General features: G+C 42.0%; 1 protein-coding gene and 1 non-coding gene across 2 annotated transcripts in view; one reads left to right on the top strand and one right to left on the bottom strand.

The window, feature by feature from the left end:
• Nucleotides 1-170: 170 nt before the first annotated feature.
• On the top strand, nt 171-243 carry trnak-uuu (transfer RNA lysine (anticodon UUU)). Its single transcript has one exon. It is a non-coding gene; the product is annotated as a tRNA-Lys (tRNA).
• Nucleotides 244-8,710: 8,467 nt separating this feature from the next.
• The window catches only part of LOC137790151 (lipoma HMGIC fusion partner-like), a 37,836-nt gene continuing 22,527 nt past the window's right edge, over nt 8,711-24,019 (bottom strand). Inside the window, exons 3-4 of the mRNA XM_068584132.1 lie at nt 11,927-12,025; nt 8,711-8,849 (exon numbers count right to left, since the gene is read on the bottom strand). Of these exons, the coding sequence (XP_068440233.1) occupies nt 8,731-8,849; nt 11,927-12,025 (218 nt within the window). The 3' untranslated portion in view covers nt 8,711-8,730. The remainder of the gene's footprint in view (nt 8,850-11,926; nt 12,026-24,019) is intronic.

Genomic DNA, 24,019 nt, shown 5'->3' with positions numbered 1-24,019 from the left:
GTTTCTTCGTATGTTATTTATTTATTCCAAATCATCACTTGGTATTATTGTGTCTATACTGTACGTATTGTTCTAAATGTTGCTATACTGCCATGCTAGCCTTTCTATAAAATACAAACTCCACTACAAACCACAAATTGTAATTGGTAATACCGTGCGCTTCCAGCAGAGCCCGGATAGCTCAGTCGGTAGAGCATCAGACTTTTAATCTGAGGGTCCAGGGTTCAAGTCCCTGTTCGGGCGGTAATGTTTTTGACTTTTCTTTGCAGATTGAATCAGTTTTAGGCCAAGATATTGAAGGAGTAAAAGTTTACGGTCTGTGAATGGAGCTGATACAAAACCCTGGTTCCTGATCTGAGACAAGTCCGTTTACATTCATATCAAATGTAGTATAAGATGATGCTGTGCACATTGCAACGATAATTCAATTAATGAAAAGCAATGCAGACTTCACTGTCAAGCATCTTCAAATCTTTATACTGTATCATCAAAATATGCAATACAATATTAAAGTGTATGCCACAAGTTTTGTAGCTGAGGGGCTGAAACTTGAAAACACACAGTGTGCAGCAGTATTCTGCAAACATTGTGTGCAGCACAAACTAAGTGCTTCATAACCAAACGATTGCATAGTCAGTAGGTCCAACCCTGTGGCAATGCTCTTCCACAGGAGGAAAATAAAGGCAATCATGAGGTAAATATTGGGTATGTTACAACATTTTGTCAACAGCTCCTAGATTGTGCCGCACAAGCTGTTTAATAAAATGCGATGGATCCTTTTTGTTTTGTTGGAGCTGAAAAAGTTCCATCCATTATTACCGCAATTCCTCAAGGGATCGCCTGGGACAGGAATCGATCCAGGCTGACATTGGGCGGGCGTGAGGCTCAGTAAATTAGGTCTCCGCCCTGGGCAGGAAGCCGGTCAATCACAGTACTGACACATAGAAATCAAGATAAAGACAGACAACTATACACCAGTTATCATTACCTGCATGTCTCTGGACTGTCGGAAGTTGCAGGACTTGCAGAAAACACTGCACACAGAAGGGCCGGATAGTGGTTTTGAACTTTCAACCACGACTTTCAAAGATGTTTGAGCTACTACTGACAGATGGACGATTTCTGTGTTTTCATACAGACTGAGTGAAATACTCCTGGCAAGGTTGGAAATAATGAGAAACTAGAAAGAGTACACTAAATTTACAAAACGGATCCAACCAAAAAACCCAGTTTTGTCAACTCTTTTCCAATGAATGGAGCAGCACTAACACAACAAGTTGCTAAAACGAGCAAGAAAGTTATCACATCACGCCTCCCTTTCAAAACCACTCCTGCAAAATTATCATTATGAAACTAAACACATCATAATGAATGTAAATAGTAATAAAGCAGCTTGTGGATAGGACGGGCTTCTTACACACCTGCGACAGTCACAAATAGATTTTATCTTTCTTTTTTTTGTCAGAACATTTGATACATTGATTGCTGTTAGGATGTAACCCAGATTTCAAGAACAATGTCAAAACATTGTTTTTACATTTTTGTTCAACTCTGCCTGTATTTGAGCCTTTGAGCCTTTGAGCCAAGATAGCAATAAGCTCTTGTTATTATATAAAAGGCTACCAGTCTCGGGCTAAATCAGAGTCGGCCAACTACCACCTCCATCTGGTGATTTTCATGACAGAAAAATAGATGATTTTCAGAAAAGAAAGTGTCTGAACTAAAAAACATTTTCCTCATACAAAACGTTATGAAGTCCATTCCACCTATGCAAAGATCTAAAAGAAGTTTAAATAAAACCTCAATGGACGGAGAGAGAAAGCATGTTCAGTCTCCTCTATGTTTTTTTTAAACCCCAAATAAGAACTCGGCCCTTCTGAAAGCTGTAACAAGACGTCGTTTGTATACCTGACTGAAGTACTGTCAGGTTTGTTTGAGTCTGATTTGCTCCTTAAGTGACAAACTTTCACAGGACCAACTATCTCATCATTCACTGGGTTTTACTGGTTGTGAAATTAAAGATCACGTTACTCCAGAAACATAGATTTCTGTAAGTGGTTGTGGTGCTGAAGGAGCTTTTAAATGCAGAATCATAACATATGGGATCTGTCAGAGCTTGTGACACTTCTCAGAGTTTGTGCCGACAGAAGACTGACATGAAGCAGCTTCGGGGCAATAAGGAATTAAAACTGAATGACGTTAAGAACCTTGAGTGTGGAGGTTTCTCAATCCAGGGATTGGGCCCCCACGTGGGCCTCTTTGACGTATAGAGCGATTCATAAGAGTTATTTATTCAAATGAGAGAGAAGATGAAAAGTATGACTTATTCAAGTGACAGCTTCATAACTTTGAAGCCCTTTGGGACAATGCCAAGTTTGAGAGCAAAACAACAAGTCGAGTAAATTGTGATGTAAAAATATGTTCAGAGAAAGTTGCCAAAGTGTCATATAATCTGTCATTTGTAAGCTTTGGTTCAATCTTTATGTTTGAGTTTTTTAATAAAATACATCTTGTACAAATACTGGTCTATGATTTACACACATTAAATTCAGGTGAATACTTAGACAGACCCCTTAAAAAACAGAGAAATATATATAAAAAGAGATGTTATATACAAAAATGGATGTGATATATATATATATATATATATATATATATATATATATATATATATATATATATATATATATAAATGACACAGGAAATTGGTTATTTCAAGAGCCTTGTTGTCCAGGCGACACATTTTAAGGTATCAGACAAATTGTGACGGCAGTGTCAAATGTTGAAATTGATGTCCTGTGAGGAATGAAAACCATTATGTGTGCCATTGATGTAATAAACCCATGCACACAGATCCCATTAAAGATGTAGCCTGGTTCCTCGACACATCTTAATATAGTGAATGAATGCGCTGAAACAAAAAGGCAATTCACTTTGATTACCAGGCCATTACAGACGGACATCAAAGAAGCCAAACCACGACCGTGTGCCATGTCGGTGGAGCTACTTTGTGGATGAAGGTCACTCTGTAGGATGATCCAAAGTTGATCTTTAATAACAGAGGTTTGATTCCCACTTTTAAGATGAAAGTATATGTTGATCCCCTGATAATTACCGTGGATGCTGTCACCTTGTTCCTGTTTTTCACTTCACTGTCTTCAGTACTGTTAATATAATATTTTATCCTTCACAGGCTGTCGGGGATGGAATAGGCCGAATTCTCTCCCTTTTTTCTTCCCCACAGAGGCAACAGTTAAACTTCACTAATACAGAGGGAACCTGCCAGTTTTATTATAACTCACAAATAGTAGGACATCACCATACTAGATGTTGGTGTCTTATGTCTTCTGCAGCAGTATCAGAGAGCTGAGACGCTCATAGCAGACCTACAGTCAAGGTCTTTAGAGGGGTGATGAGGTGAGCTGATGAAAGAGTGATGGCTTCGGAAGAAAAAGCCTATTGTGGACAAATCCTAATGAAAGACAAGACATTCTTTTTTGACATGGTGTGAAGAGAGTTACTGCCTAGAACCCCTCGTACCACATGACTGTTTATCAAGGGGGTCCTATTCCAGTCCTCAGAGACTTGTGATCTATTCTTGATAGACTTATCACAGGACCATACCACATGCAGAACCTGTGGTAAATTACCACAGAACATGTGCTGCATTCCTGTGGTAGGTGGCTAAAAAGTCAACATAAGTCTCTGATTACCACAGAAATGTCATAGGAAGACAAAAAAGTACCAAAGGAAGTTACAACAACAACTCTGGGTACTGGCAAAGCAGAAAATGGCATCTGGGAATCCTGCTATATAGTGTCATTTACTTGGTATAGCATGCAGTGGGTTTTATCACGGCTTGTTTGGAGAGTTAGGGATAACTCTTTTCTTTTTAACATTGCACACAATGTATCAGGAAACATCAAACAACAAAGGTTGTGGGGTGATGTTCATCTGGCGTCTTATGTACATAGGCCTTTAATTTCTAGGTTTTTCTAGGTATATCAGCAGGCTCAAAGTAACTTGACAAAAACATCATTTTAAAGTTAGGTCTATGGTTACTGGGGATTAAGGGATCGAGGCTGGATTCTTAAACTTGAAACCGCATAAACACCAGTGGCCAGAGAGCTGTTTGTGACTGATAACATGTCGGGATTAACTTCACCAAAGGCCTTCTGGACGAGCTCTGCTGGGACAACATCTCGGGGATAGGTGATGCCCTTTAGAGCCTCTTTAAAAACACGACAGGAACATAGGTTTGAGACAATTCCAAAAGGCATAAAAAACCGCAGCAGAGTGGGAACCGGCCGCGCACAAGCTTTTGATGAAGGATAAAAGAATCAGCATGTTTCTCCTGGGAGGATTCTGTACGGCAGAGTGCTGATAGCAGAGTTGATTACACTGAACAGTGCCGCGGTGTCGCAATGACTATTAGATAGGAGCTCAGCGAATGCTGCTCTTGCATCTTCTCTGCATATATCTCACATTACAATAGGTCTTCCATAGGGTGCTAAAATATTTGCACTTTATTGTCTCTGATGTTCCATCCCTGCAGGAGTGCACGCTCCCAGAGTAAAGAGAAGCGGTGAGGCTGGGTTTTCCTTTTTCAGTTTGAATAGTTCAACAGAGATCCATTCAGGGAACAGTGCCATCTCTGCAAACTTTGAGGAGTTCATAATATTTTGCTTCTTTCTTTGAAACTATGCCCAGCGCTATGATTCCAGTTCTCTGGAAACTTGTGAGGCGTTACTTTTCGTGTTTAGAAAGTATAACGTTGCTGGAGCCAGGTCTCACCCGGCTTACAGAATAATGCTACTGCCAAAGCTGGAACTTGAACTGAGGTTGCTTGAAAGGCAATGCTGCATCCTTCATCCTGCAGATTGACATTGATGATAGCTGTACGGGAACAGTGGGAGGATACAACAAACATTTTCATTCTTGCTTCCTTCCTCCCTCCCATCCCTCAGCGCCACTCAAAGACAAAATTACTTGGAGATGATGGAACAAAGTGGCGCAAAGGAGTAGGAAGACATTTGATTGGGATTTAGATGTTTCATTCTAGAGTTCTCGCCTGTCCTGTGTGATTTTAAACCCATTTTAAAGAAGCAGTTATATAGATATTAGTGAGGCGCGATCATCCTGCATGCAGATGACTGATGACCTCGTGTTACATCCACACAACTTCCCCAATTTGTCTCTCTTTTGTTGCTAATTACATTTGAATTTTAAGGCTCTACAAACCCGTGTTAAACCCACACAGGTGCTTTACATTACTTTGGCTGATCTCACCTTTCCTCAGGACTGAGCACAAGCGTGCAGCGACACCACTTGATTGACTCTCGGAATCGTTTGTTAGCTTTGCTGCGCACACAATGTGAGGTGGGACAAAATGACCCCGTCATCAGAACCCTTTTCCACAGAAGATGTTTTGAGAGGCTTAAACACATACAAATTAAAAGATGGGGGCATTCTGTTTGGTTTTAGTCTTCTGCTTTTGTGCATGCTATGCTTCTCTTCCAACTGTGACAAATCAAAATGTCTGCGGTGAAAAAAAGCCTGCAATAACGGCCCTGTTTGAACTTCAAGACAGGTTTAATCAGCCATTATTGGAAACACCTGTCTGGGTGTGTATGACCTTTAAAAAGGTAAACAGAGTGGCACTGCTAATATCGAGGACATGACATTTCGTCTTCATAAAATATGGCCCTCCTCGTATGAGGATTACCTTTTTTCCTGAGATCAAACAAACTTCTAATTTAGAAGCCCTGCTGCTTTGACTAACAGCCTCCAATCCTCTTCGCTGATGCAGTTCATCTGGCGTATGTTTAATGAATCATGCGGACAAGGAAATATGGTAATTGACACGCTACTAACTGGCAGTTCCTAATTGCGTGGGGACATGTACGACACAGTATGGGACAAAAATGGAGTTTGATTTGAAATCAGAAAGATTGAGCTAATTTAAATATGCTTGGCCCAAACCACTGCACTTTCTGGGGAACACTGATTGTTTGCGATATAGTTAATGTGAAACTCCTGCGTGACTTTGTTCTCATGCTGCAGATGATACACCGAACAAATATTTTACACTACTGCCAGCGCATTCACATGTAGTAAATTACACAAGGCGGCCACACTGCTATCTTGCTATCCTACAGCACTAGCAAATAATAAAGCAATATCTTTATGGAGATTGTTGTTATTTTAGCACAAAACCTTTTTAAAGCAGAGCTGCTCTTAAGGGCAGTAATTATCTTGCAAGAGTACTGTCGAGGAAAGAGAACTAATTAGAAAGGAATTAATTGATGAATAATATCAGCGCTTTCACCCTCAAAGAATCCCCGCTACTATACTATTAAAACTACAGTACAATTTAAGGCTTTTCAACTGACGCCATGCGATGGTGTCGCTTGCAACTTCAGCAGCATTCACTTTAAGGTATGATTTTGTCTTTCTTTGCTGGCTTTCCTTCAAGGTTAAAGAAAATCAATTAGGATAATTAAAAAAAGAACATTCTCATGCAGACTATATGTTTTGATCCAGATGCTAATTTGCAGCCTGAAGCGCTAATCCAGAAATGTAATCCTGCACCAATTTCCCCAAATCATAAACGTAATGGAAAAAAGGAAATCAATGTCGTTTTTCAAATTGATGTATACTGTATTTAGCTATTTTGACGAGAAGTATTTAAAGTGTTGGCTAATCTGCATTTATTTGTTGGTTCCACCATTAAAGTGATTGCATTTTGAACATTTGCATGAAATCAAATCCAGCAGGTGTGCAGAATTCTCTTAAAGGGCCAGCTCACCCAAATTATAAAAGAAAACTTGAATGGTTCTGTTTTTATTTCCCTCTGAGTTTTCTGCCTCTACTCGATTCAAGAAGTTTTCTGTATGAACTAGTGTGTGGTTCTCACTGTATTAAACAATTATACTTTGCGATTGGCAGCTCAAGTCCTCTTTAATCAGTACCAGCAGTTGTAATATCCCTTTTATCCAGTAGCTGATGAGAGCAGCGGCAGTTCCTCTGCTATCACACATTTTGCATGTTTTAAGACAATCAGCCTCCTACGAGCAGCAACCCCTTAATAAGATTGCATTGTACAACCTGTCTGTCACTCCGGGGTGCGGGTACTGATGTAAAGGAGGGAGCAGTCCAACTTAACCCCAATGTGTCAGCCTGTGCTGATGAGGCATCTGGTTGACACTGTCACAATCACAAGTGATATCAATCAGCACGGCAGATCAGAGCCACAGAGAGCAGAATGCAGAGGAGCCATGCTAACATATTAAACAGAGCAAGTACTGAGAGAGATTTCTCAAGTGACGATGGAGGAGGAGGGCTTGCCGTCATCTGGGGACGCCGCGCGCTGTGAGAAAACGAGCATGCTAATAATGAGGGCCAAATACTTTGCGTACAGCTGCATTGTAAATGAGCTGACTTTGTACACTCCAGCTCGGATGAATCTCTGTAGGTTTGTTTGTTAATCAAAGGATAGTAAAACGGAGAGGAACAACAAAAGGACTAAAAATAGTTGCTGGAAAGCATGGGTGTAGCTCACATAGAGCTGTGCTAATTGCTATGAAAAGGTTGGCGTTATTGTAATTCACGCTGTGAAGGCACGTGGAGGGACCCTAAGATAGCCCTTGACATTAAGCTGATGGATGCGCGGCTACTTCATGTCCCAGGGTGTGATTGCATCTCAGGCTTTGTCTGGAAGACTCAAGATGATTTGAAGTTGAGTAACCTGATCAAAAGGCAAATAATCTGACGAGAGGTCACAGGGATTTACCTCATCAATAGTAGTGAAAAGTCAAATTCACAAGCGCTGCTCGTCCTTATCCTCTTTATCGATTTTGAGCTTGGGGGCTGACTCCAACTTGTAGTGAACACCACGGGGATCAAGAGGTCATGGGAAAAGCTTTTCTGGAATGTGAGACGAGGCCTGTCCAGTTAACCTCAGGGTGTGATGTTCGACCGAAATAACTTTGAATACAACATTTCAATAAACATTTATTTACAAAATGAAAATAATGACAAAGAATACTTCGAAGAGTGAATACAAAACATGTGCTAATATGATAAAATACATTATCATACACAACGTATATCATCTTATGAATGTGTTAAATAAACTATGCTTAGACTTTTGGGATCTGAAAAGGTTGCGTCGAGGAAGCAGGCAGCCAGTGTTGGATTGCTTTACATTATAGGGATTATTGCATTTCAGTTTGTGTTTAAGGCAAGGATGAGACATATAGAGGAGACAGAAACACTTCACGTAACAATGAAGCAAGATTACTTTTCTCTTCATCATCATCATCATCATCACAGGGCACACTATTCACATAACATCAATGACTGAAGAGGAGGAAGACAAAAAAGAGAATACTCTTAAAGAAATGTAACAATTTTACAAATAGGATTGGTCCATACATTTTTCATTTAAGAACAGCTCTTGAGAGAAGAACAAGTTTTTCAAAGCCATGTCTGTGTATGTGTGTGTGTGTGTGTGTGTGTGTGTGTGTGTGTGTGTGTTGTATTATGTATTATGAAACAGTCCCTGCAGTTGTCAGATGAGTTGTGTCCCATGATGCACCATAACGACTTGGTGTCTTTGGTGCCTGATGTGCTGTACTGGTGTGAGTCCACGGGGCCAGGGTCCTTTCCCCCGCACCGCCCGAGGTCTCTGCCTGTCCCCCCTCCCCACCCCCCTTCCCGATGCTCCCCTCAGTACGGGTACTGCTTCTGCTTCTTCCCGGCAAAACAAGACAGCCAGGTGCACAGCAGCATGGCGCCCGCCGCCCCTGCCCCTGTGCAGTAATACGCCCAGCCGATCTGGCAGGAACCTGCAGAGGGAAGCACAGGATTTAGGGTGATATCATTCCACCGTCGGGTTTTCTCTGTCCGTCCGTCAGCAGGACATCTCCAAAAACCCTTGAATGGATTTTAATGAAATTTGTACACAGGTAAGCCTTTGGCCAGGGAACAACTGATTGTGTTTCACCAGAATGTCTGAAGGGTCCTGGACTGTTTATTCTCCACTTTGGGAGTACTGCCCATAAATCTGGCATCACTTCTGTAATAAAGGAGCTCAAATTTAAAACTGTTTACTCCATACATATAAATAAACTGCAGGAGGATTTCTTTCTTATTCAAGTCATGTACCTGAAATGTTAATATTAAAGTGGTTCAAGACACTTTAGTTTTTTAATGAGGCCTATTTATTTTGTTTATAACCCTGGCTGTGCTCATGCTATGAATATCTCTACAGTGTTGTCCAGTGCTCTAACAGGCACTGGACAATAGTTTATGAATGCAGAGCCGAATGGGGATCCAGGTGTGGCATGTCCACCCTTATGCATGTTTGTGGTCAGAAAAAGATTCTTACTTCTTTTAAGATTGGAAATGTTTGAAGAACATGTTTGCATGTTGTGGAAGTTTTTAGTGTTGATGGATGTTTACACTTTGTCTTAGTTGTGTGTTTGTGCTGTGTTTGAGTGAGCATAGATGCAAAGGTCACCACCTTCTGATAATATAACTGTCGGTTCATTTGAAATGCTTTAGTTGTGTGTTTCTGTATGATAAAAATATGACACTGTCTCTACTTTTGGCATTCGATCAAACATTAACATGTAAGTTTTATTTACAGCTCAAAATCATGAATCACAAATACAACACGTGACACTCTGTCCTTTTCTACCCTTGTTTCCGACGAGGAAAACGTCCTCTGAGTTGAGAGCAAAACAATGTTGTGAACTGCTTCACATTTTTGTTCAAGCCCCAGCATTTCCCTTCCTCTTGTGAAAAAGAGTTGTCACTGTTGAGACAAATGCACTGGACATCGTGAAACTTAATTTGCAAACAGACAGACAGTCTGGTATGTGCCAAATGCACTCCTCACAGCACAGACTTTTGGAAAGCACACCAGAGGCAGAATGTGTTGAAAGTGAGCCAAAAGCAAGCCTAAATTAAAACATAAAGGACCTCCTTTTATAATCCTCAAAAGGGAATTATGTGCACTATTAGAGAAGGATCTGACCTAAATCTGCCTCTATATTTGGAAAATGTTGCGATGACCATCAGAGCTTCTCATTATAAACATCAAATTTGGGGAGGATGTCTGATTAAATGCAGTTATCTGATTACCAGCCGGGTGGTAGGAGGAAGAGGCGTCTCATTAACGAATCATATCAGATGTCTTCTCACTGCGGAAAACCTGATTCAGCAGGCAAAACTGAAAACACGTCTAATTTTCTTCTGTTGCAAATTTCTCTCAGTGTCGGCATTACTGAAATTGAGCTTCCCCTCCTTTGAAAAACGTGGTTATACTTTATTAACTATTAACAGGATGTTGGAGTATTCCATTTAAAAACATGCCAGGTCAAAGCAATGACTTGGATCGTCCATGCATTCATTCTGTAGACATAGGTGGGATCATTTCCCCAACTACATTATTTTGTTTCCCATATTGAACATGCATGTAATTACTGTGCTCAGGCTGTAGCGAGACTCAAAGCTATGTTTGAATTAATAAAATACTGACTGCTCTATTCATGATTAATTAACGATCTACTAGGTTATGGCACTTGTGTGAACTTGACTTTGCTCCCGGGAGAACATTGTCATGAATAAAGACCGCAGTGAAGCTGAAACAACTACGATGTTCTGAGATGAAATCACAAAAGTCCAGTAATGAAGATGACATGGTAAGGAATTCAAATCTGACAGAATCATATGGACATGAGTTGGACATCTGCTCACGTTCAGGTCGCTGCGATCTGTGTGAATCTATTTCTGAACTGAAAACTTATTGAATTGATAGCTGTTGTGTTTGCCTTGTTGGTGATGACGAGTGACGCTTTGCCAAGTCACAACTTGACCTTGAGGATCATATGGTCAATCAAAACGGTTGGATTTCACACCCTACTGGGGACACTGAAGGATCTCTAGGACTACGCTACCCACAAAGTGACCATTTGTATCAGTCACTTACTTTCCTACGTGCTACTGTGAATTCTTGGAGAACACATTGTTTTTCTCACATTCCTCCATGGTGAAGAGAGGATCAAAAAACAGAGAAAAGACTTGATAAATTGAAGTAAATGAGGGTCTCTAACAATTTCAACAATTTCAATAACAAGTCTCATTAATCTAGTTTTAGGCTCACTAATTCATCTGGACTTTTTTTTTGGATTCTCTGTTCAAATGGTAATTTAAAGGTTTGGCGGGTGAAGTACAAGTTGTTTTGTAACAAGCTGCACCTTTTTGCTCAGCAGTTAGCCAGTTGTATGAGCACAGAGAAAGTAGAACAAATAGGTCTAACTTCTTTAAACAATAAAAGTAGAAGTGGCAGAACCTCTCGCATGGCGGACGTTGATGTAAATTGAAAAAGAAAGCAAATCTATGCGTACCTGATAAGTAATGGTCTCAACAGCTCTATTAAAAATGTCCTTTTGACATTTAATTACAACGTTACAATCACACCAAGTGATTTTTCCCTGTTAATCAGAGGTTCAAACGCTGTTTGATTAGCGTCAACTAAAAAGAAAAGCAGCTGCAGAATGAAAAGCCCCTCCACCTGCCGAGCGTCTGATACTAGCGTATTATTGTCTATTTCTGAGATAGCCATGACAATGCCAGTTGAATACAGAGCACGACTCTGGCGCCTGCTTTATTCTCGACACATATTCAGAGCTTTAAAACTCTGCAGAAAACTCTCTGTTGACTTTTCATCATTCAGAAAATATATATCTTTTCGCTTTTCTGCTTTTTCATCCAGAAAATCAGTTATCAGTCCTGCGACAGACAAATGTACACAGTCACGGTTGAAGCATCGGTGTGTGGGCTGTAGCCGTGAGTGTGTGTGCTTGTGTGTGTATGTGTGTGTGTGTGTGTGTGTGTGTGTGTTGGATGGACATCTCACCTAGTTGAAACTGGTCTGAGCTGTTGTTGCAGGTCTGCTGCACTTCCTCACTGTCCCATCCCAGTGGATAAAGTGCACAGCCGGATCCTATGAGCAGACCTGAGGATGAGAGAAAGAGTCAGTCAGTGATGAAGGACTCGCACCAAAATAAAGGACTCGCACCGACCTGATCACGTCTCGGGGCTGACAAGACGGCAAGGACAAACTCTCACCATCAAGGTGCTCCATCAGCTCCTTAAGGAAATCTCATTCACTTTTCTTCTTTTTTTTTGAAAGACCTTGCCTTGATGTGTGTTTTCTAATTTGATAATATTTTCATTAATGAGGAATAAAAATGCAAAGCAGTGTGCTGTTTATTAATTAAAACTTGTGCCTGTGGATTCCCCCTCCTTATTTGTTTGTGTTGTTTATGTTTTAATTAAAATTATTAAAAAGACAACAAAAACAATGAGCTGCTGCTCATAGAGTGATGGTCTGTGACTTTACCGCTCCGATTTATAATTTTGTGTCACCTTATCAACTGTTTCCAGCAGATAAACAGTAACTCTGACCCGTTCCAACGGTTTTACCTAACAAGCCTCAAATCCCTTTGTAAAATGACACGGGTTGTGATTTTAACACTCCATCACGTTTTTACCGCGACGAAATAAAGCACTCCTCTGCCAGGAGCTTGCAAAAAAAAAATGAAACAAGGAACATATGCAAATGGATTGGCAATTCCTCACAAAGACAACAGCGAGCAAAAAACAACAACAAAAAAACAAGCATCTTTTTGGTGTGCAATAATTACTGTAAAATCCTTGAGGGACTGCTTTATGTCAGTGATTAACGAGACTTATGACTGCGCTTAAAGCTCCACACAGAGACAAGAGTAAAATCTAGTCAAGGCCATTTACATTAAGGATTAATAGCCACAATATTAGCCTACAGCCGGGTCTTGACAAGTTGTTCCCCGGATGCCAAGGCCTGTCTCTTGAAATTACCCTGTAGGTGGCTCTGCCATCACATTAGCTTAATCCCCTCCGATGTGTCTACCCTGCTATCAGTTTTGGGATGTGAGGATGGCAGCAGAGGAAGAGAAGGCAAGAAAGCTCTGCCTTCCAACCTGATTAGCGCTGTCATCCAGGACTGCCTTATTACATATAGACCGAGATAACAAGCAGGAATTAATCCATATGCTAATGCCGATGGGCCAGACAAACTGGCTAATCAGAGGTAGAGTTGGAAAAGTGAAAAAGACATCTGTGTTTTTCCTCGACCGCGGCCAAAAGGGCGGCAAATGTCATTCGCTCACTTCTGGGGAGAAAATACACCCGCTGATGATGGCACCTGTGGTAGAAAATCAATTCGGCAAAACTCTGGCATGTTGATGAGAACGAGGGGATGTGAAAAAGGCTCGGACCGAGGAGCTCAGGATCAGAGGGGATCCGGGGATTGTCAAACGTAACAACTCTGCCGTTTCTCCTTCAGCCCCTTGAGAAAACTTCAGCGGAGTTTCTGCTTCAGACCCAAAATTACAACCTTTAAGTAACACCGAGGCATTTGATGTAAATCCCTGTGCCAGCAGCCACGGTGGATCTGTGACGAACAGAAAAACACACTATTCTACAAGGTGCAGGACGGGAGCAGGACGAGCACACACACGGTCTTCACTAAATATTCAAAGTTACATAATGTTATCCAATGTGTTTTGATTGAAATTTGTAACAGTAAAGACTGTAAAGCACGCGAGCAAGATAATGTATTCAAGATTAATATTTAACCAAATCAAAAATTCCCTTTCAAGTGTAATGCAGAGAGATACAGCAGCATGCAATCAAATGGAATTTTCCTTGCAGCACACGAGAGCGGGAGGGAAATAATACAAGGCAGAATGCGGCTTTGTTTCCCATGGACATTGTTATTCTGTCCTGCAAACTGTAATATTTCCATTTGACAAAATCTAAATTCATGGGGATTTGCAGCCATTCTTTGAAGAACCGATTTGTTAAAATGATCAAAAGCAGGTCCCTCAGAGAGAAGGACGGAGGAACGAAAGACTTCAGTGAATAGTTTCCACATCAGGTCAGAAGATGTTGATGATGATGATGATGATGATGATGATGATGATGATGATGACATGGAATGCTGAGACTCTAATACTGTACAGACGGGAGGGAAATTACTGCCACAACAAAAGACAAAGGCTCAGTTCCATTGTGTAAGCACAAAACAAAAAGAATCAAAGGTTTCTGGGTGAACTGCCAGTCTTTTCTGTTGTTTTTGGGGATAAACTCAGTGAGCCTGCAACACTGCAGTGGGTGAAATCAATGTGAGCACTCGCTTGTTACCGTGACACTGTGGAGACAGATACTGCGTAACACAAACCACTGTGGGAGCAGATACAAAATAAAAACACATCGCCAAGGTGTAATTCAATACGGTGTCCCACCGTGGCCCTACATTTCTCTTTTGGCTTTTTCTTCATTTGATTTTGATTTTTTTCTACAGTTAATTCCATCAAATCCCATCCTCCACACTCACGATGTGGGTTTTTGAGAACCAGAGGTAAGGAGGCTGGTGACTGGGATGTGGGAGACAGATTACCAAGAATGGAAAATGTTCTTTCACACAATGTTTATGAGGCAAGCAGCTTGAGAGATGTGTGAACCTGTGAGAGAGAGGCAGCTACCTCGGGCTCTGATTCTCCATGCGTGCTGTTGAGGACTGATGCTTCCTGTCCTCCTCATTTCCTAAACTGACACAGATCTGCACAGACAATCAGTTGGGGATTCGTGTCATTTGGCGTGTGGTTGTCAGCTACAGTAGTACTTCTCAACCGCTTTGGCTTGAGAACTCTTAAACTAAGGCCTTCTCCTGACCTCCCATCACAGTGTGACAACACATGTATCATCAGGTCATGGGTTTTTTCCCCCCAAAAAATATTTATTGACCTAAATCTGGTATCCTGGCCTCCAGCTTGAAAACCACTACAAGTGAACCTGCTCCAGGCACAAGCTCTAAACCACATGTTAGACTTCAACTTAATATTACCCTCGGGGAAAAAAACATGGTTTGCTGTTGCTGAAAAGAGCCAAAACATGCAGAGCAAAAACATGCAGTTAACAAGTTAAATGACAAATAAACTCTTGAATGTTATGGAGAACGAATAAATGAAATGAAAACATTCATATTGGATTCCACAAATGTGTTTTTTTTTTTTTTTTGATGAACTCCATCACTTTACCCATCTCAGAGAGGTTCACTCTTCTCCCGCAGACAACACGATCAACTTCAACGAGCGGTTCATTTTTCGGCGAGCAGATGGCCGTCTCATGATGAAATCATTGCACAACTCCACTCAGGCTGCCACGAGGGCTGTAGTGGAACGAGTCACTGCGCGGCTGTTGCTGCAGCCGGTGCGCGGCGACTCCATCGCACTGTGGAACGGACGGACAGAAAAGATCAGAAATTGGGAGAAATCTGCCGCCACCTCAATCCACCGTCGCCCACGTGCGCCTGAATGTTGTTTAGAATCAAAACCAGTTTCCCTTTTTGCATCCTCCCCCCGCGCACTCGGGTCAAACGTAATGATTTCTGTGAGATCGAAAGAGGTTAAAGTGCCGCTCTATCACCACACGCCTGGGAGGTTTGTTTGTTTATTTTGCTGCTTTCTGCCCACAAAAACCTCTTTCCGGGGTCTCGTTTCGGTTGCTACATCAGCCAGCTGGAATGATGGTCTTCTCTGGCAGAGGAGGTGGAGATTAAGAGGGTCAGAGCAGAACCTCAGAGGGACTACGACTTATTCACAGATTGAGTTTCAATTGATCTGCACGAGGTCGTTATCACCACGACTATCTCAGGCCTAATGGCTCCTCCGAAGGGTTATTCTACGAACTGGGATATAGTTCAGATAAATGGACTTAACCAAATACAATCAGTCCCACGTATCAGTGTTCAATCCATAAAATCTGCTCTAACACAGTGAACTTTCTTCTGCACATCGTTGCCGCGGATTTCATCATCGTAGTGGAGCTCACTTCTAAAATGGCTTTAAAAAGCTCACAGAGAGGTGCTTTGTTCCATCAGAGCCGCTTCATTGTTCCCCCGTCCTTTTTTCTGTCGACGCTTTCTACCTGAATGAAAAACTGGCCCCCTTTTCATATCCCCCACATTCTCTGATTTAGGGAGTACTGATGCCTTTTGTCGAGCTTCCCTGCTCTCTGTCAAGAAGAAATGCATTTCTTTACCCTCCCTTCTGCCCCCTCACCCTCCACCCGCGACACAATACCATTCAAGGTTATCATTCAGAGGGCCAAAGAGGACAGGGAGAAAGGGCTGCCGCTAAGCTGCACAGCATTTTGGTGGCCGGGGAATTTGAGTGGTGATGTGACTGAATGGGCCGGCTTAACGTAAGACGTTCCCTTCGGGGATTGGATGATCGTCTGAAAGAGAGACCCACACCTGGGACGGCAGTTTTACAGGAACATGTTAATATCGCAAGGAAAAGGTTGAATACTCAGCGGGTAGTTTGAGTTGTGAACCTTAATATTGTCGAGATATTTGCTTAGTTGCCATTATTATGCACCGTAAACAGCTACCCTAGTTGCTCTTCTGTGGTATTTCTGACAAGGTAGCTGCTCAATGACTGTTTGCTGTAGCACCGCGGGGTTAGCGCTAATACAGTGGTTAGCGTGGGTGTTTCGCACCATTATCACACGCTATCTGGTTCCTCGCATTGGAATTGATAGATAAATAAAGTGTATTTACGATGACAGTGTCAACATGTGTATGCTATTCTGAGATTTAATTAGAGGAAGTGACTGACTGAGTCCCACGGTGTTACTCCAGCCCATGTGACTGATCTGTCAACCGCATCCCTGCATGTCGAGACATGTTGGTTGTTGTTGTTTTTAGCTCCCGTCACTTGAAACACAAGGCACACATCAGCATTCCTGCTTTTCGTGTCATGTTTTGCTTCCCTCTGTCATTCAGTTTGGATCACTGCAGTCGTTTTCAAACGGGCTTACTCCTATGAGAGCGTTTTTCCGCCGCCGAAGCTGGTGTTTTCATGTGAGCGGGACGGGGATCTGGAGATTCCGTTGAAACGTTAGATTCTGGAGCTCTGAGAGATGCAGGATGAGCGGCGGGTACAGAGGAGAGGAGGGATTTAAAGAGAGCATGTGGAGTACGTGAGATATGTGATGTGCAAAGTGATGCACATGAATAGTCGCTGCAGCCTGTGGCTGGCATTCAAGCGTTATTCAGCCAATATTCTACTTTTTTGTTTTGTCTTATCCTCATTACTTTCCTCAACGGCTGTGGTTATCCTGCACAGCCCTCTCCATAACATTGTACCTCAATCATCCAGTTGAATGAGAGGTGTGTTCATGGTGAAGACGTTTTTCCGGTTGAACGATGTTTCCTCCCAACTGTGAAATTTTCATATACAAGTTTCCCACCCGTGTGGCCGTGTGACCGCACATTAGATCTTTCCATTCTTGCAGTCTTCATTACAGTCCGTTGAATTTCAAACACAGGAGACCGTATTACTGACCGGACCAGTAAGAACAGGGCTCTGTGACAAACCGGCTCTCCACCATGCTCTGACTATTCATTCCAGAGTGTGACCATGCTCTCTGTGACCAATTTCTGCCTCTTCCCTCTGGAATCTGCCACCGCCGGTCCCAGAAAAGGTCAGACAGTTACAAACAGTCCTTTTTATTCCAGCAGCCGCCAAAGGACTTAACAAGACGCATTGTCCGTGTCCTGTTCATGTGAGGCCTGCATGGTAATATTTCCATGTCATCCTGCAGACAGGCCGTCATGTTTTTCACTTGCCGCTTTGTCAAGTTCTTATTTTATCTGCTGTGTGTGTCTGTTTCCCTCTGGGACTAATTAATAATAAAGTGAAGCTAACTGTTTTAAACAGCCATCAGCACACTAGGCGGAGTGTTGTGGTCCATCAAGTTCACATTTGTGTAAAGTTTTGCTCTGTCAGGGTTAGGGCTAAGAATTTAAAACAGCCCCAAGAATGTGAAGTGGTTCGGAAAAGGATCTCTTCACATGCTTTGCAGAGACTAACTGGCGGAGGAAGCGATGCTGAATCCAGGTGTGTTCAGACACGGCCGGCAGTGCTGCCAAAAGTCATAAGACGAGAAAATGTGAATGCTTACAAGCCAATCGGTCAATGCTGTTAAACACAGCAACACAGGAGTGCAGCAAAGCATGCTGGGAAACATGACTTGCTCCAATCTATTGAACGCTGTATTGGTTCACCAATGGAAAAACACAATGGAAATACAAAGAAGAACCTTGTGTAAGGGAGACATTATTATGGACAAAACGATACAATTAGATGAGAGAATTTGATCGTTATTGAGAGCGTGATGATCTATCACGATCACTCATTGATTTTTAGGGAGGGACAATGTGGTTTTATTGCACACTTTTCACATGTAAATAAAGAGCACTGCTTTGACTCATGTTGTGTTACTTTCCTGTTCATGTGAACATCTTCATTAAAAGGAGGTTATTCTTCACCTAAATTTCGGTGCATTTTAATCATGCCCGTAAATTATTATTCTACTCTGGACTACAACAACGTTCAGGAAAGTTGTTCACAGGCATGAGAGCTCCCCAATAGTGAAGCCAACACATCTCAATGTCAATCTGTGGGTTTAGGAAGCGCTTGATTTCATATGCAGCAATTTATTTTTTTCTGTGAGCGGAGCACACACTTCAAGTGTCAATACCCAATCTATCATGCTCCTTTCATTGTGGGAATCCAAAACGGTGAGCGCGATTAATATTGATTGATTGTGCAGCACTTAAAAAGTTGAGATTGCGGAAAGGTTATGGTGATGTCGAAGGTGAGATTCGGCTGAATATGTTTTTGAACTCGTTCTTGGCCTGTTCCTGGGGAATATGTAATCTGACAAAGTGATGTACAGTATGTGCTGGTTTGTTGGCTTGTGCCACTCTCCTGTAACACGGTCTCATTTCACTCCATCACCTTCCCTGGCCCGGGGCGGAAAGAGCAGCTTGTGTTGTATTGATCTGTTTCAGTGCTTTCGCTACAGGCATTCTGTCAGGAGCCCACCTTATCTAATCTCACCATTCATTTGTCACACAGTTTCTGGCTCCAACCGGTAATTAATAAACACAGCAATTACGAGAGTGAATTTAACTTCTGGTTCATTAAGCAGTGGCCGATTATTAGGCAGGGAAAGAAGAAGAAAAAAACACATCCGGTCTCTAGCACATTGCATGAACATGGAACTGGGTGGCGGGCTGAATACGCCGCAAATAACTTTCAAAAGACAACGTCTTCTGGACGTGTGGGAAGAATGAGCTCTTCGCACGAGGGTGCAGATATTTTCTGTATGTCTCACTCTTTCCAGCGACAAACCCACGCTCCCCTGCAACCCCAACCATTGCTCCTCTGATCTCATGTTGCAAATTGGTCATTCTTCCCCCTCCTTTCAGTAATGAGGAAAAGTCAAATAAGAGGCGGGAGGGGGGGGGGGGGACAAGGGAAAGAATTCAGCAGGATCTGAAAGAAATTCCTCCTTTTGCTTTTTTAAAAATAATTTTACTTTTCTCTTGTAAATGTCGCCATTCCTCCAGCAGAAACAAAGAGCTCATATATGTTAGTATTCTATCTGAAAAAAAGGCCATGTCCAGACCACCTGACTGCTGCACTTGTGCTAATTTGCTGCCTTTTTTCTCTCTCCGCAAGTCATGGGGAAGATTAGCTTTTGCAATATCTTGCAATATTTTAATGACTTTTTATCATTGTGAGGCATGCTGGCCGGGTGGTGACAATAAGCTACTTTACTTGCACATGACAAAGACAGAGTCAAAGCCAACTTACAGTAGATTCTGGACAACAGCTTTTCAGCCTAATTTAACGGAAATTTCCTTTAGGAAAATCACAGTAAGTTGAAAAGCACGCTTGAAAGGAAATATGAGCACCTTCTACAGAATGTTCAGCAAATCAGCATGCTAGTCTGTAATTCCTTTGTAAAAAGTGATGGCTGTTCAATCCATCAGAGAGGCCAGTGAAGAGGAAAAAGTGCGGGGAGAACAAAGCCAAATCCTCCTCAGGGTAGGATCCACTTTATATGGTCCTACAAGTGTAGCTCTTCTAACTGGGTCATGTCTGATGTGTTGAGCAGCCCCTCCTCCTCCCACTGACAGAAAAGCACGACGGTGTGCCACGTGTCCAAAAGTCAGCGTCCACCTACAGCGATGCATTCCTGCCTCAATGACCTTTTCCAATGAGCGGTAAACATGCTAACACAATGCCTTCTGGGATATGAGGGGAATCCAAGACACCACAATCAGCACTTTAATATTCATCTTAATAGCATCCAAATATGCAATGAATGTTTCAGTATCTTGCACACAGATGCTGGCAGACATCAAAATGCATCTCAGACAGCACTGGGCTCATCATGTGCGCGGCTCCATAGTGCAAACACAAAGAGCCTCCTTTCAAAAGACAATGCAGCGCTTCAGGGATCGAGGAAAAACTGACTCCCACTGCCAAGTGTACAAAGTACTCCATAGCATGTGTTTAAAGCGCCGGCCCACTGCATTCACGCCATCTTCTGGGATTCACAGCAGGCGAGCTTATTACCCCTGGGGAGTGAGTTTACTTCCCATAGTCCCAGAAATCAATCATCCCCTCAACTAACAGGTCACTTCTGTCCTCAGAGTTTCATTGTGTAGGTATGCTGTGCAAACCATTCTCAATCTAAAGGTTGTAATAACACCAAATTATGACCTGATACACTACAACACTCTAAACAAAGCACCACATCTGAAGTAGAGTTTTAAAATACATGTATTTAATTGTCTAGGATTTTAGGAAATGTACCTATTTGCTGTATTGAAAATCAATACCAGTCTTATTTCTGTGCAGCGAATATGAAGCTAACCACCAGCAGCTGGTTAGCTTAGCTTAGCACAACGATTGGTTAAAGGGGGAAGGAAACATTGCACTTACTTCTGCCCAAATGTGACACAATAACCCAAAAACTCATGTATTATTTATTTATTTAATAATACAAAACACAAAAAGTGGAATGATTCGTGGATTTTGGTGGCCTAGCTGTTACTCTATGCTAAGCTAAGCGTATGTCTGAACAGTAGCTTTACATTTAGAGACCCGAGAGTGTGACTCTTCTGATCAAAATGTCAAACTATGCTTTTAAGTGGACGTTTTCAGACATCTGATGTTTCTGAAACTGTTAACTATCCTGACAATTTTTAATTTAGAGGTATTCTTACTTTTGTAATATATGTAGATGGATAAATATTATATGATTCAGCTCAAGTGGCTCCTCTCTCATCACATGCTGTTATCGTGACATTTGAGTCAAAGAGGAAGAGGAGACTAGTGGCAATGAGAGCACATTATGTAACATGTCAAGTAATCTGTGAGCAATACAATGGGGCAATACAATGGAGAGGCTCAGATCAGGTTTTGCAGGGCTGTGTGTGCTCTTTTTTCTGATATTGAATTGGTATTGTGATCCTACATAATCACATGATATCTGGTTTATCCCGTCAGCTCGAAGGATGAAAAGCTCATTCTGCCCTGACGATTGAAACGACGCAAATGTCAAGAAAGAGGCGACCAATTCCATTTCACATGAATATTTACCATAATCTTTTCATGCTGCCATGTCATTTCTGACAGGGGAGTAAAAATAAATGAGGTAAACAGACGCGGATGCTGTTACGTTGAGATAAACATTAGCCTTGTCTTCTTCGCAGTGTTGTTCGGGAGTCCTTTGAACCCACGCATAGTAAAATAACATGGAGCATTCTTAATGCTGATTGTGTGCAAGAAGATACATGACACTGTCATTTGTTTATTTGGCCTTGGTGGTACAGATGCCTGGTGTGCTAAAACACGATGAAAAATGCTGAGCGCCTGCAGGGCTTTTCCCAAACCGTCGATTATTTTTACTACATCAAGGCACCGGTTCAGTGTGACACCTTGCTTCTTGTTTGGACAGGCACAGTCATTACAATCATCATCTTCATTAACAGTTTGTATTTCTGTCGGTTAAGCCCGGAGGCAAACAAAGTAAAAAAACATTGAATATGTCAGGGTAAATAATTAAAACCAGCTGGATCACAGATGAAGCCAAACAAATGTAAACCAAAAGGGTTCAATGATGTGCAGTGGGCTGAGAATGAAGAGGTTTGTATGGGTTAATACAGAAAAACACACATCCAAACCTCTATTTGATATAAATTCCTGCACTTGCTGCTTCCACTTTGGTCAATGTGGGAAAAGCACGACGTAATGCAGAATATACAACGGGCCAGTGTTCCAGCATGATGTGTTTCTAATAAAATGAGAACTTTTCAAAACAGAACGGTGCCCTGGTTTCTTTATATGCTCCAAACAACGCAGACATAACACCTCGATCACACACCAGCCTCGCACAAACACATGGCTTCAATCACGCTGCAGGGATTCATGTCATGCGAGTCAGTAGATGGCATGAATCCAGATATTCCAGCATGGGAGCAAGGACGAATGAAAATCAATAGTTCCCAGAGTCCTTCGCAAAACTGCCTCTCACTGAGAATGTTTCAAAGAGAAAAAAATAAAACTTGCAGAAAGGAACAGTGCTATTTAAGCACCAGTGGTTTCATCCCGCAGCCAAGCTGGTTACACTGCATTTCCACTCCCATTGTCTAACGCTCAATTCACACGGGACTAATAGCACAGTATGTTCATGTAATTCACCAATTAGCTCCATACCCTCAAGTGTGAGGACCAGGGAATGAAATGTTGGATACAAGTCTGTTAAGTGAAACCTTTTTTAGTCGGACATTAAGCACTTCAAATTGACTCTCAAAAGCATTCCCAACCAAGTTCCACAGCTTTCACTACTGCCTCAAGTGTTTTTTTAAGTGCAACATTTGACCTTAAAAGGGAAAATACCAAGAACAAAATCAATTTGCATGCATTTAGTAAGTATTTCCCAGGGACCTCTGACTTCACCGCAATGTGGCAGGTCATTTTTGTTGCTTGAATTGCAACCGTGGCAGACTCACATTGGGATTGAAATCATCAAGGACCTCCCTCAATTATACAAATCACTTCTCAGCCTCAGGTTATATCAGTTTCGTGCAAATAGAGCTTTGTAAAGTTCCATCAGTATTCATGAACATGAACGGCTCTTCTTCAGAGGCTTAAAATGAGATCAAACTTGGGTCTGTTGCCCTGACGGTGATTAGAGATCAATTTTATGAGACAAAACTGTGAAACTTTGCAGCCAAATTAACTTTGTGCCATAAAAGGCTCTTAGTGATGAGGCAGAAAAGTTTGCCTGCGGTGGAGTGTCATGTGTCCACAAAGGCTCCCATTCACTCATAATGGGAGCCATAAGAGCTCCGTCTCCTGATTAAATCAGTTTGAGTGCTCTGAGAGGGTCTTGTTCCTGCCCTTAAATTATGACCGAATTGTCCAAGATCACAGGTTATTGCATGTACTCATATTTTCAGGGATGAATTTTTTTTTCTTCTTCTTGAATGTTGATTACTGTTGCCTCACTGTGACTGAAAGCCTCACTGGGGCTGTTGGGAGTGTACCACTGGACATTTCAGAGCTAGTCAGTCTGATGGATTGAGCCATAAAGTGTTTGTCCGTGGGGCTAAGAGGACTCGGATAAAATATTAGGAGTCCGGTGCTGAAAAGTTGTATATAAACACGTGGCTCGGCGGCCAAATGTACGCACACTGAATTGGAGCGGTTTAAAAGCCAGTGAGGACGAAAACCATCACAGGGTATCCCCGCGAGACAAGCTTAATCCAAACAGAATTGTCTCAACTCCATAATGAGGCAAACAAGCGCATTAACAGGCAGATGAAGCAGGACAGCAACACAGACTAGACTAAAAGAGACAAACAAAGGCAATACATTTCATTTTCCCCTCTCAATCAGAAAGAATGTGATGACGTTGGGAAAAAAATAAAAAAATCCTCTGCATATTTACAGAGGACCATGTCCATGTTAAACCCTGCCCCGCCCCCTGGACTTCGGCTGCCTGATTAGCATTCAGTGAATTCATTAAGACACAATTG

The sequence above is a fragment of the Clinocottus analis genome, unplaced genomic scaffold (assembly GCF_023055335.1).
Source record: "Clinocottus analis isolate CAN_PGR_092001 unplaced genomic scaffold, fCliAna1.0.p SCAF_2, whole genome shotgun sequence".
Lineage (NCBI taxonomy): Eukaryota > Metazoa > Chordata > Actinopteri > Perciformes > Cottidae > Clinocottus > Clinocottus analis.
This window is presented reverse-complemented; position numbering and strand designations above follow the sequence as displayed.